Here is a 13,725-nt window from a genome sequence, read left to right as displayed (position 1 = left end):
AAGTCGCTGATCATGCTGGTGCTTTGGAAAATCTGGCAAGAGCGCAACAGCCGCGTTTTCAAAAAGAAAGAGGCTACGGTGCAAGCGGTGATCAATGACATTAGGAGAGAGCTCTGTCTTTGGCAACACGGCGGTTTCAAATCCATTCTGAGTCCCTTCGGGGATCCTCCATGAGATAGTAGTCTTAGATCCGGGTGCCTCAGGCACCAAGGCTTTTTCCTTCTTTTTGTTTACCTCCTTGATCCCAGGATCATCGCCTTTGTCACTTTGTCATCTGCTCCCTGCTTAATCAATGAAACCCCAGTAATGGCTGGCTCGTTCAAAAAAAATAACATAACAAAGTAGTAGGCAGAAGAAGCATGTTCCAGCTGCAGTCAGAGAGAGATATGGTGACTATTGCAGCATCCACTTCCCCAGACTGCTGTAGCAAAACTTCAACCTGATAGTGTATCTTGAAAATTACAGAAACATCTCCTTCCTAGCTAGAAAAGCACACGGGGCTAGCCGGTTGACCTTTTGTAAGTATCAAACAAATGCTATATGCACGCAAAAAAAAAATCAAATCAGCAATTAAACATCTTATGCTTGTGTATAACTGAAAAGACAATTAAGTTTGCCACACAATTGCATAGGGTAAGTCCATACGAGAAGTTTCAGCAGATGTGTTACTTACCACCTGCCAGCTCCCTCTGGGCAGTATTCTCGTCGCCTCCCCATGGAAAATTTCCACAGGGCACTATTTTTGCATTCAGGAACATCTTTTGCAGTTTTAACAGGGATAACTTCATAAGTTTGTGGAATTATTACAGAGAAACTTTATTAGACTAGAAAATAGAGCAGACTTATGCCAAAGACGGTGCGATCTTCAGGGATCAACACCATCTACAAAATGAGCACAAGACAGTGCAATCTTCAGGCATCAACGCCGTCTATGGCTGTCAGAAGGGGTTGGCCACTGACAAATCATGTATATGCTTCTTTAAAAAGCACTCGGTCCGTATGAAGCATTCCTGAACTCAAAACATGGCACTCAGTCCATAATTAGTAGGGCTAACCCTTAATTCAAACCGAGCATCTCGTGAAGCTCTGTTTTCCACTTGTAGCAGCATGTGCTGATAAGCCACCGTTTTACTGCTGTACTCATTATATACTTCAAATTCAATTTTGTCTAGCACCTTTGCTTTCAATACGAAGAACCTCGCAAATTCAAGCTGTTTCCCATAGCCCGAGAATGACTTAAACACCACTTTTTTTAGATTGGTACTAACATTTTTCCTCTACATACATGCCACAAGTATTGGGTACTAACATTTTTCCTCTACTTGTGTCCCTGAAAACATTTTCTCTTCTACTGATTTACCAGAGCCCACGACGAGGTTTCCTGCTGATTCTTTTATGTTCGTGGGAAAGATATAAGAATCTCCAGTGACGAGATGTCGTCAATTTCATTGAAACTGCTGATGTCGTTCAGGATCTCAAGCTTCTTTTAGGGCCTTTTTACGATAGGGACGGAGAACTATAGGTCATCCAGCCAACATAGCTGGTGGTCCAGATTGAACAATACTAGATGACCAAAGGAGTAGTGTTTTTCAATCAAAGGGCAAATTAGGTGGATTAATAAAGCATTCGACACAACAAATGGTAGTTTTAGCAGACCGAAATCTGGTCTTGCAAGTAACAAAGTTATATCTATCTTTAGCAACTAGGATTGAACTATCTTTAGAGATGTTTAGAATTACTACTTATCTAGTAGTAGTAATGATGAAAACAAGTTAAGAAGCAATATACACCAGAATCACTGGCAAAGCCAACACTATCTTCAGGTCCTTAGCCCAATACGACGCTGTTAAGGATGTGATCAATTCAATTTCAGTGAACTCAACTATAATAACAGAACAAACAGTAGCCAACTGAAGCATGATGATCATTAGCAGAATTTCTAGCTGATAACATACACAGATATATCTTAAAATTACAGAGAGGCATCTCCTTCCTAGCTAGAAAATCATAGGGGCCTAAGCCACAGGCTGACCTTTCATAAGCATCAAACGTCTCGTGCTTCTTCATACAAATGAAAAGACAATTAAGTATCCAACACCCAGCATAGGCAGAACAAAGCCATAACTGCACAGTTACAACTTTCGGCAGTAATATTTGCATCCCTGCCCATCAGAAATTTACTTCAGTGCACTTATTTTTGCATCCAGAAACAACTTTTTCAGTTTTAACAGGGGCAACTTCATAAGTTACCGGAATAAGAGAGGAACTTCAGACTAGAAATTGAGCAGACTTATGCAGAAGATGATGCAGCCTTCAGGCATCAACAACGTCTACAGATGAGCACAAGACACTAAGACAGTGCAATCTTCAGGCATCAATCCTGTCTATGGCTGCGGAAGGGGTCAGCCACTGACAAATCATGGATGTGCTCTACGAGCTGGTGCTCGGTACGGATATATCTCCTGAATTCAAATTGAGCATCTTGAGAAGCTCTGTTTTCCACTCGTAGAAATCTGTGTTGATAAGCCACAGATACACTGTTGTAGCCACCGAATCCTTCAAATTCAACTTTGTTTAACACTTCTGCATTCAAAACAAAGAACCTGGCGAACTCATACTGTTTCTCATTGCTCGTGAATGGCCTAAACACCACTCTCTTGAGATGGGTTTGAAGGCATTCAATTGGAAGTAGCGGGTCATACTGAGGCCCATTTTTCTTATCCTCCTCAATGTGTTCGTGAAACTGCAAATGGAAATAAGAGGGATATGTTGAAGCTGTTGCAAACTAGACTAGATAATATGCCAATCAAATGAGATATTTGAAGCAAGCAAAGATGAGTACTCACAATGACATAGAGCTGTTCCAGACAAGGAAACCACCTGAGGATGTTAAGAACTGGGTCCAATTCATGGCCAGAAGACCTGAGAGCCAAAATCTTCACGGTGTGCATTGAGTTTGCCGAGCCGACTGGGCTTATTCCCTGAAGGAAACAAACAATAGATATAGAAAGACATAACAAATAAGTTTCAAGGATGCTTGAAGGAATGCCAAATGCAAGATTCAAGGATGCTGCTGCTACCTGGGAGACTAGGAGCTTGGAGACGACGAGTAACAAAGGGCCCAATATCTCCAGTTTAGGCGCCCTAACTACCCGGATAGTAACACAATCATTATCACAGGAACCATAGTAAGGTATTAGTAACCTTACAAGCCGAGGAGCATCTTCGATGACCAGTTCTGTTTTTTGCATAGAGGTATGACGGATGCTGATGCTCCTGATTTTCGGCGAGCTAATACGGAGGCATCCCATACCAAAAACTTCGGACACGTAAAGGCTCTCCAAGGCATGGCAACCAGAGAGCAAATCGTGGAAGACATCCTCCGGGATGGAAACGTCCATGAAGGAGAGCTGCTTGAGGAGGGGGAAGTTCATGGACGGCCCGATCTCGTTGGGGAAACTACAATGGCTCATCTTGGCAACGAGGAGAGTGGGTGCAGAGCGGAGCGCAGATGGCAGCAGCCGGGGGTTGGCGTAGCTGATATCGAGCTCCTCGAGGTTGGCGAGTGCCGGGGAGTGAAGCCAGCTCTCCGCCTGGGCGCAGAGGTCGTCGGCGCCTGGGTCGCCGGCGCCGGGGCAACGCAAGTAAAACCGGCGGGCGGGGCCAGGGTGCTGGGGGATTATCTCGGAGACGGCGGAGGGCCGGACGCGGAAGGAGGTGCGGGCGGGGACGCAACGGGAGGAGGTGCGGACGGGGGCGAGGGTGACCTCGAGATTGAGAGGCGCGGAGCGCCACAGGTGGCGCCATCGGCGGGAGAGGACCGGCGTGCGGCCGCCGTCCTTGGTGGGGAGGAGGGAGATGATGGTGCCAAGGACGACATCGGGGAGCCCGCTGATGAAATCGTCGCCCGTCTCGTCGCCGTCGCCACTCCGTGCCCGCTTCTCTGCGGCTCCGTGGGGTTCTGGCTTGTCGGGCCCAGGCGCCGCCGCCGCGGCCCCCCTCTTCCCCATGGCCGGCGGCTGGCGAGCGCGGGACGGAGGATTTGGATCCTCGCCACCAGTCACCGCTCGCGGCCTTGCTCCGACAAGGGCTCGCTCGATGCGACTGGAAATGGGGGAGCTAGGGTTGGCTGCCTCGACGGCTCGACGGCGAGGCTCAGGATTTGGGGGAGTCGGGCAGGCTCAGTCCGTGCTCAGTGGGTTTGGCCCTGTGGGGATCCTCTAACACGAAGGACGAAGGAGGGAAGTCACCTAAGCTACGGTTCCTAACTTTCCTCCTTTACATCTACTCTACACATTTACAACAAATCTACTTTATACATTTACAAAAATTACATACAAACAAAATTATGATGCAATAAAATTAATTTTAAATTTATTTATATCAACAGTGATTGTACAGTGCCGGCTACAGTAGATAAATACAGTGCTCGCTACACTACCCGTGACTTTCCTTCTCTATTTTACACTAGCTTGCACGATAGTGGGAATGCGGGCGCTTGGACGCTTCAAATTTGGAGACATTTCATGGTTGTTTGGTTGTCTAAGGTTAAGGTCACGTGTAGGCAAACTTTTTTTTCAAAAAAACTTCTGATCTATTCATCTTCAATCATGGCAGTACTACAAACACCATAAAAATAAAAATTACATCCAAATTCGTAGACCACCTAGCGACGACTACAAGCACTAAAGCGAGCTGAAAACGCGCCGCTGTCATCGCCCCTCCCTCGCCGGAGCCAGGCAAAACTTATTGTCGTAGTCAGACGGGAAGTCGTCGTGCTAAGGCCCCATAGGACCAGCGCACCAGAACAACAATCGCTGATGAAGAGTAGGGTAGATCGAAAGGATCCAACCTGACAACACATGAACGTAGACGAACAACCAAATCTGAGCAGATCCACCAAAGATAGATCCCTTGGAGACACACCTGCACACACCCACCGACGGTGCTAGATGCATCACCGGGACAGAGGCTAGGCGGGGAGGACCTTATTCCATCTTTAGGGAGCAGTCGCCATCTTGCCTTTCTAAGCAGGACACAAACCCTAACAAAACTCAAATAACCGTCCAAAAATGAAGCCCTCCCTTCAGTAAGGGCCAGGATCCGCCGCACCCCATGGCACTAAGGCCACCGGAGACGAGGCGAACCGATGGCAACGCTGGCGGGAGGTAGAGAAGCCCTAATCTTTCTTGGGGAGGAGGACAAGAGGAGGCAACTGCTTTTGAATTGTGACAACTTTATTTAAGAAACAGAGTCAAACTCCGAGGCTACCATGCTAATGCACTTAGGTCTTGTACAATGGGAGGTGCTTAGAGAGATGCTTAGAAAAATAATCCGGATTTTTCTGAAGCACCGGTGCCTATAACTAAGCGTCTCTCCTGTACAAATAAGCATCGGTGCTTAAGAAAAGCCTAGTTTATTTCTCTAAGCACCTCCCCTAAGCACCTTTCCATTGTACAAGGCCTTGTACAATGGAAAGGTGCTTAGTTATAGGCACCGGTGCTTCAGAAAAACTCGGTTTATTTTTCTAAGCACCTCTCTAAGCACCTTCCATTGTACAGGGCCTTAGAGCAACCACAATAGCTTCCCTATAAAGCTTTCTATAAGTCATTTAACATAATGACCGTGTAATTTATGGAAAGTTTTGTGACAACCACTATTCTTGGTTCCTGTAAAATCCTTATTTTTTCTATTTTTCATTTAAAAGGCCTAGCTTCCTAGGGCCCGTAAGTCAGTGGCAGGGGTGACCAGCGGCGAGCGCCTGGCTGGGAGGAGGGAGGGCATGGCGGCACAACGGGCGGCTGATGAGTGATATTTTTGCGCTCATCTCACCGTTGTTTATACTATATAATCTCGGATTTTCCGAGAAAAATCATTTGATATTGCCACTAACAATTAATGAATGTCAGAGATTGTGAAATACTTTGTTCAATGTGTTTCCGCAGAAAAAAAAAGGGTCTAAACATGAAAAAGGATCATCACATACGAGGAAACATGAAGTTTGGTGGAAGAGACAAATCAGTAGGAGCGTGCAATTTTTTGTGCTCAAATGAATTCAAGGAGATCATGCCCAACAAAACAAAATCAAGTTCAAACAATGCGATTTTTAAAAGTTACTTTGAGGGCCAATTTTCTTTGACAAGCTTCTCAAAATGCCCTAACATTGTGAAAATTTGCATGCACCTTTGCGCACTCAGCATCTTGGATGCAAAAAAAAGGATTTCTTTGAACTTATTTTTGCTGTATTTCACGAATTTGGTGTTCACGGGCCCAATTCTCCGCTATTGAGAATGGGCCTCGATTTCATAGGCTGCACAGCAGGGCGCCGAATGGCAGTGTTTCAACGAAATCACTAATTAAGGAGTACTCGTTGCAAAGAACACTCCATCTTCTCAGGTCACCACAAGTGGCGCACATGCAGCGCGCTACTTGTCGCAACCTGGGAGATTTTCCTTTTTTCGTAGATCCGTTTATTCAAAATATTTTATCTCTTAAACCGTGCGTCCAAATCTCAAACCGTTTTCACCATTGGATTCCTCGCGTCGAGATCTTCAAAACTAGATCTCATGTTGATAGGTTTTGACGAACTTTTTTTTCACGAAAAAACCGGACGAAAAAACCAAACCGGGAGCATGGTTTTTTTTTTTCTTTCCGAAAGAGGCACGCCCGTGCCTCTCGCGAAATCACAACCGTGCCTCTCGCAGAAGCAAAACCGTGACTCTCGTGGAAGGAAAAAAAAAACAGAAAACGCGTTTTTTCCCTTTCCGAAAGAGGCACGCCCGTGACTCTCGCGAAAGCACAACCGTGCCTCTGGTAAAAACAAAACCGTGACTCTCGCGAAAGAAAAAAAAAACAGAAAACGCGTATTTTTTTCCTTTCCGAGAGGCACGGCCGTGACTCTCGCGAAAGCACAACCGTGCCTCTCGCGGAAGCAAAACCGTGACTCTCGCGAAAGAAAAAAAAAACAGAAAACGCGTTTTGTTTTTCCCTTCCGAGAGGCACGGCCGTGACTCTCGTGAAAGCACAACCGTGCCTCTCGCGGAAGTAAAACCGTGACTCTCGCGAAAAAAATAGAAAACACGTTTTTTTTCATTTCCGAAAGGCACGGCCGTGACTCTCGCTAAAGCACAACCGTGCCTCTCGCAGAAGAAAACCGTGACCACTCGCGAAAGAAAAAAAAAAAGAAAACGCGTTTTTTCACGCAAAAAAAAAATTTCTAAATTTTTTTTTTGTCGAAAAGCTAAGGAAGACGGGGGAAACCAAAACGTCGAAAAAAACGTTTAAAAAGCCGAAAACACGTGCGGAAAAATTAAAAAAGACAAAATTTGGAGGGAGCGTGACACGTGGCGAATGGCTGAGAGCGCGCCAAGTGGCGCTGATCGTTGCGAGGCTCCCCAAGGAGCGCTCGTTAACTAGTTGCTCTCGTGTTTCAAGCATCGAAGCAAGCTACCAGCTGCAGTTCAATTGACCAAACATTATTAACTGAAATAGTGCCACATCCATTCATACCAAATTTTTAACTAACCCATAGAACAATCACAATCAAGCTAGCATCATGCAATCAGGCAGATACATGGCAATTCATATTCCATGGCACGGTTGACACTAGAATTGCAGAAGAGTTGATGCAACAGCTGCCTTATATAAATAGTCGGTGTCACAGTGTGTATAAATACAATTCTGACATAATATACTCTAAGCAACAAAGAACAGTATCACAAATGGGGGAAAAGGGGAGAAAAAAATCACAATGTACGCTGCTGCAGGTTTCGTAGGCAGTGGTTCTCAGCAGCAGCATAAGCGACTAACAAAGGGGCAACAATTAATTTAGATAAACTCCGTCCGTCTTCATCTACAACCAAAAAATCCCATCTAACCCCCTCCGGTATTTACACGAGGAGGGCAGATACTCACTCTTGAGCGCCGGTGATCCGATCAGCAGTTGACGCCGCACTGCCCCATGGCGACGGCCTTCTGGGTGTCGGATATGAACGGGTCGATCTTCACCCACAGGAGGGAGAAGATGGAGGCGAGGAGGATGGACCAGACGATGACGATGGTCGGCGTGCGGTTCTGCTTCCCCATGAGACCCTTGAGGAAGGGGTAGAGATGCAGGATCACCCAGATCGAGAAGAAGAGCTTTCCGAAGAGCGGGCCCCAGGACTGGTACCCGCTGTTGATGGCGTACGATATGCCGGCCACCATGCCCACCAGGTTGATCACGAGGACGGTGGTCGGGGGGATCAGGAGACTGGTCCACTTGAACACGTATAGCTCTGCAAAGTCGCCGTCCTCGTCGTTCGCCTTGGAGGTGACCGTGAAGTTGGTGTCGATCCCGGCCAGCACCTTGAGCAGGCCCTGGAACACCGCGAAAAGATGGGCAGATGTGCCACCGATGACCCAGAACTGCTCGTTTCTCCACCAGTCCTCGATGCCGACACCGCTCCATCGGAGCTCCAATATACCGGTGGCAAAGATGGACGCAAACATGAGAATGAAGAACATCCCAGCATAATTACTGATCTGCATATCAGAAAGAAGAATATATCAACATCAGACACAATGACACCTGATTGTGAGGGTTTTAGCAATGCGAGATTTAACAAGAGAAACATAGCTCTGCACATGTGAAAGGGTTTCTTTCTTGTGACTAACCTCGGGGATGATAAATTTGTTGGTGAGGAGGCAGATAGCAGGAAGCACACAATAGGCGATAAGTGGGAGGGATGTCAATGGATAAACAATGGTGTTGATGTAAGCCACCCTCTCCAGAAGTTTCAACCGCCCACCGTAATTGTACCAGATAGGACAATGTCTGCTAAACAGAATTTCAACTGACCCAAGGGCCCATCGGAGCACTTGATTAAGACGGTCAGACAGATTGATTGGCGCAGAACCCTTGAAACAAGGCCGTGGTGGCATGCAGTAGATTGATATCCACCCTCTTGCGTGCATTTTAAACCCGGTAAGAATATCTTCAGTAACTGAACCATAGATCCAGCCAATCTGAAGCAAAATAAAAGGAAATCTCAGTTCCAGTTTCGTATCTCCGCATAGAGAAAAGAATGACGGAAACTATGACTCTCAAACTAACCTCTTTTCCCCATTCGGTCTTGTCCTCGTATCCACAGCTGATGACATGGATGGCTTCCTTTAGTAGAGAAGCTGGGTTTGTTGAAGGTGGTATGCCTCCTTGAGTCATAAAGGTGGATGCAGTAAATATAGGAGACTGACCAAATCGTTTCTCCAATCTCTTCTGGGACATAAGCATTGACCTTTCATCCTCATAACCTGATGAGATTCAGACAGGGTGGTTAGCTGAAGCAAGTCATAACTCAGAATCTCAAGAACCAAAGCGAAGACAAAATAGAAGCATAATGTTTTAGTGATGCAGTATATACGGCACCTTGTCTTCAGATGCCAAGAATAAATGTTAAGGTAAAAATTGCAAGCACATACCTTCTATACCCTCTTCTATATCTTCCATGTTGAAGATGGGAGCAGAAGACTCAGTTCTCTTCATCATACGGTTCTTGTTATCCATATAGCTCTTGCTCTTTTTCTTTCTGCCACCGCAGCAGCTCTTAACAACAATGTTAGGTTCCAAATCAGCCTCAGTTAATACAGGATCATAGCCATACAAGGCCTGCCTGTTGAAACAGCATCCTGTCCCGACATACATTGGACCCTGAATGCCATCTAAACCTTTCATGTTGATCTGCAAAGAGGAAAACCATGTAAGAGACAAGAAAGTGTTGTCGTCATGATGAACACAGACACCACCAGACTTACATCAAAGAAAACAATGTTGCGATTGGCATATCGATCGTGCAAATCAATGCCATCAAATCTTTGTGGAAATTGGACATAGCAAGTTTTCCTTCCGAGAGCGGGATCCATCATGAAGCACATTGCTTCTCTAAGAGCTTTGCTGCTATTGAAGTAGTGATCACAATCCACATTAAGAAGATAGGCACCATTTGTCAACACGGCAGACACACGAATCTGCCAACCAGCAAAAGATATGCAATCGTATAATTAGCAACAAACCAGATAAAATCCAATGCAATGTACACAAGCAAATTCGCGGAAGAGAACACATACCAATGCATTCATTGCACCAGCCTTCTTGTGATGCTGGAAACCTGGCCTCTTTTCACGAGAGACATACACAAGCCGTGGCAACTCATTACCATCAGTGTCAAGGCCACCACTGTGCCCCAAGAACACCTGAATTCCATGAAAAGCAAGTTTAATCCATAAGATTCAAATTAAGTTGACATTATTTTCAAATGGCAGACGCATTGAAGTAAAAAGTACCTGAATCATGCCAGGATGGTCCCTAGGGTTATTCCCAGGCCAAGCGGTGCCATCAGCCATGGTCCACCCCTCTTCAGGCACTTTTTGGGCTTTGGCAACAAGTGCATTGATTCGTATTTTAAATTCTTCATACTCTCTCTGAAACAAAGCATACCCCAAAGTTAATATCCAAGCAGAATTTGGGGAAAGAGCAATCTAACCATGTGGCTTGTAGCTTACCTTCATTGCTCGTCTTTCCTTCACAAAAGAAGGCTGGATCTTGTCCTTGAGGTAATCTATTTTTTGCTGAAAGTAAAACTCTGGGGCCCTTGGTTCAATGTTGTGCTTCTTGCAAAATGGAACCCACTTCCTAGCAAATTCTGCAGTTTCTGAGAGCGACTCAAACGTCAACATAGCCGAACCATCATCAGAAACATAGCATGACACTTTGTCGACAGGGTAATCCACAGCAAGAATGGACAGGACAGTATTTGCTGTGATCAGTGGAGGTTCCTTCAGTGGATCCACTGTACTGACAAAGATATCAATGGGACACAGCTGTGATGGCTCTCCCTCCCTATCATACCTGCAACATTAGATTATGCACCTCAGGACACATAATAATGTTAATGAAAGATGTTATGGTGCCAAAAATCATGAACAAATGTAGACCCATTTGTCGTAACTTACCTCAATGCAAGCCTGTCAAGGTATGTTTCACGGTTGATTGGGTACCATTTTGGAAACTGATCAAGAAGCCAAGACAAGGCAAACCAAATTTCACAGATAACAGACACTAGCCATAATCCATAAGCATCACGCACTGGATGACTGACACGATACTGGAAGAAGAAGCACAGGATGATAAGTCGGAGAATGATCACTATCCGGTAAAGGTTGAGCTGGTTTGCAGGAATAGGCACTATACGGCTCAGAGGTAGACGTGCATCATCAACCCTGCCAAAGACAAAAGTACAGATATCTCAGTTTCATTGAGTCATTTCAAATCAAACATCAAACTGCAACAACACTACAAGTAAAGCATAGTCAAGACAAAAATTATAGATCATAATCAACCCAGAAACATAAAGCTATCAGAATAGACATTGATTATAATGGAGAAAGGTTATTTATACATTTGCATATCTTCACCATTTGAGCCAGTTCCTTCCATGTCTCCTCCTCCTCCTCTTGCATCTGGATATTTATTGGTCACCTGCATCATGTTTTTGTCCTGCTTAACCCTCCAGCTTTCAACTCTTTCCTTCCAGTCAACACTGTTAAGCCCATAGGAGTTCAAGTCCTTGGAAGGGTCCACAATCCTCACAGGAACTGATATCATAGTAGAGAAATGTTAATATTTTCATCAGATAAGCAGACAAATTCTCCAAAAGATGCTATTATGACAGATAAGAATATACCTGGGACACTTGGATCAACATAGCTTGACGTTGGGCTGCGGATAGAGTGGCGATCGGGGGAAGCATCAGGGATTTCCCCGGACATCTGAAAAAGATTTTCAATGCATTAATGCACAAGAGCAAGGAGTTCTCACGGAAACAAACTCAGCTTTCATCAATGCATGAGAAAACCAAGCGTCTGAATGATAGGTATTTACCTGTTGCCCACTTGTGAGCCGAGGAATACGATGATGAGGTTCATGGCGAGAGGATGAAGACAAATCAATGTCTTCTCCTTGCCACTCTGGACCTTTGCCATTCCCTTGCTTATAGTTGAACTCATTGTCCAGGTCATCAACATCTTCTTCCTCCTCATCTCCCGGAACCCGGGGGCTACCTGAATTTTGTCAAAAGGTGATGTATACATCCATTAGCATGATTTATAAACAAAAACATAAGAATATGAGGGCGACGGGTTTAATTTTATATGTCGAGCAACAAGGAACGACCAGTATACCACAACTTTGGCTCATATAAAGCAGACTTCCATATGCAATTCTCATACAGATGACATAACAAATCAACATGTTGTATAGGAACAAACCTTTGAGCCTCTTGTATCGAGTCTTGCACTGAGGACAGCATTTGACCCCATCCTTGCGCTCATACTCGTAGCAAGGGCGGCAGACCGGGAAGGCGCACTCGTTGCAGGCGACAAAGACGTCGCCAGTGGCCGAAACGCCAACAGTGTCGCCACATATCTGGCAGGCCTGACCAACCGTGCCTTTGACCTCCTTGCCCTGCATCAATGAGATGAAAACAGGTCAGCACAAACCCGTACGAAATCACAGAGGTTGCCAGGAGACACAGCAATCCCCCATGTACCATAATCGGTCGGTCAGCAATTGATCCGTCCTGCTTGGCTTACAGCTGAAACTATGATCCAAGCGTCGGGAACGGCATGAATTGCAGGATGCTAGGGTAAGGCAGGCTCATCAGTGACATGCTAAACATGGACCCAATATATCTGTCGGTGAGGTTCGGAACAGACAACATCTCCCAATTGCTCCACCGCTCGTCAATTCCTCGCATGAACGGGGTCACAATTAACGGACAGGGGAAATGCCGCAAATCTATCTAGTATCTACGAATCCAACACGCGACTACGAGCACCCCCACAGATTCATAGGTAACCGGGGGAAATTCGAGCTGTTACACCTAGCACCGCAACCTAGATCCACCCACCGCCTCACGCACACCAGATCGATCCACCGACGCGCGGACGCGCGCACCTCATCAACGAGCCGTGACGAACCGAAATGGCACCGACAAATTAAGCCGCGGCAGGAAGAGGAAGAGAGAGGGGGAGACAAATTAAACGTACCGGGGCGGGCGCGTCGCCGTCGTTGCGGATCATGACGAACTCGTTGCGGTTGTGCGAGCCCGCGACCATCCCCCGGTTGGCCGCCATCTCTCCTCTCCGCCCTCGCGCCCCACCGGCGGCGGTCTCTCACTCGAGCGAGAGAGAGAGGGGCACGGAGAGGCCGCTCTAGATCCGGGAGGAGATGGCCACCATTCCCAGATCCCCCGCGAGCTCGCTCTCGCTCTCGCCCTCTCTCAGCTGGCTGCTGCTCCAATGCCGCCGCTCCTCCCCTCTTACATACGCACGCGCTCGGCCAGTTGAGCTCAGTAGGTGGGGTGGAGTCGCGGTCGCCTCCTCTCCCACCGGCTACCGCCCGTCGCCCGGTCCGGGTTCGCTGGCCCCGTGGCCCGTCCGCGTCGCGGCGCTGGGCACAGGCTGGAGCGAACGGTGACCGGCTGCAGCCGTTGGATGTGTCGGTGTCGGCGCCTGGAGGCCGGAGGCCGGACCGAAATGCCCCCCTACCTGCCGCTCCTTTCCCTATCGGTCAGTGGGTTTTTTTTCCCGCTGTTTTTGTTGATTTGTGTGCTTTTTTTATTGGCTAGGAAACGGAAACGCCATGTGCACCATGCGTGTTGCATGTGAGTTGGCATCAAATCGATGGGC

The 13,725-nt window shown here is 46.6% G+C and overlaps 2 protein-coding genes across 3 annotated transcripts; both read right to left on the bottom strand.

Annotated features, from left to right (window-relative positions):
• Positions 1–1,424: 1,424 nt before the first annotated feature.
• Positions 1,425–4,242, bottom strand: LOC123143461 (putative FBD-associated F-box protein At3g50710). 2 transcript variants are annotated; one of them, XR_006470849.1, is made up of 4 exons: positions 3,081–4,242; positions 2,847–2,981; positions 2,251–2,743; positions 1,425–2,162 (listed from the first exon to the last, which is right to left on the bottom strand). XR_006470849.1 is itself a non-coding variant. In XM_044562390.1 (3 exons), the coding sequence occupies exons 1-3, from the start codon at positions 4,008–4,010 to the stop codon at positions 2,375–2,377; spliced, it is 1,434 nt and encodes a 477-aa protein (XP_044418325.1). In that variant the 5' UTR covers positions 4,011–4,242; the 3' UTR covers positions 1,426–2,374. The 2 variants fall into 2 exon arrangements, 1 of the variants encoding a protein (XP_044418325.1); XM_044562390.1 differs by having other exon boundaries at positions 1,426–2,743.
• Positions 4,243–7,611: 3,369 nt separating this feature from the next.
• On the bottom strand, positions 7,612–13,391 carry LOC123143460 (probable cellulose synthase A catalytic subunit 1 [UDP-forming]). The gene is made up of 14 exons (XM_044562389.1): positions 13,084–13,391; positions 12,304–12,499; positions 11,918–12,096; positions 11,721–11,805; positions 11,436–11,631; positions 10,990–11,256; positions 10,540–10,885; positions 10,321–10,458; positions 10,105–10,230; positions 9,793–10,005; positions 9,460–9,718; positions 9,095–9,291; positions 8,656–9,006; positions 7,612–8,523 (listed from the first exon to the last, which is right to left on the bottom strand). Exons 1-14 carry the CDS (start codon positions 13,168–13,170, stop codon positions 7,936–7,938), a joined length of 3,228 nt encoding a protein of 1,075 aa, XP_044418324.1. The 5' UTR covers positions 13,171–13,391; the 3' UTR covers positions 7,612–7,935.
• Positions 13,392–13,725: the final 334 nt, after the last annotated feature.

This window comes from Triticum aestivum, chromosome 6D (genome assembly GCF_018294505.1).
Source record: "Triticum aestivum cultivar Chinese Spring chromosome 6D, IWGSC CS RefSeq v2.1, whole genome shotgun sequence".
Taxonomy (NCBI): Eukaryota; Viridiplantae; Streptophyta; class Magnoliopsida; order Poales; family Poaceae; genus Triticum; species Triticum aestivum.
Note: the sequence above shows the minus strand (reverse complement) of the source record. Positions and strands in the feature narration are given on the sequence as shown.

Coding starts and splice junctions, on each gene's coding strand:
- LOC123143461 (XM_044562390.1), bottom strand. CDS start 4,010: ATGGGGAAGAGGGGGGCCGCGGCGGCGGCGCCTGGGCCCGACAAGCCA. Junction 2,982..3,080: donor CCAAGCTCCTAGTCTCCCAG/GTAGCAGCAGCA, acceptor TGTTTCCTTCAG/GGAATAAGCCCAGTCGGCTC. Junction 2,744..2,846: donor TGGAACAGCTCTATGTCATT/GTGAGTACTCAT, acceptor TTCCATTTGCAG/TTTCACGAACACATTGAGGA.
- LOC123143460 (XM_044562389.1), bottom strand. CDS start 13,170: ATGGCGGCCAACCGGGGGATGGTCGCGGGCTCGCACAACCGCAACGAG. Junction 10,459..10,539: donor AGGAAAGACGAGCAATGAAG/GTAAGCTACAAG, acceptor GCTTTGTTTCAG/AGAGAGTATGAAGAATTTAA. Junction 10,231..10,320: donor ACCATCCTGGCATGATTCAG/GTACTTTTTACT, acceptor CATGGAATTCAG/GTGTTCTTGGGGCACAGTGG.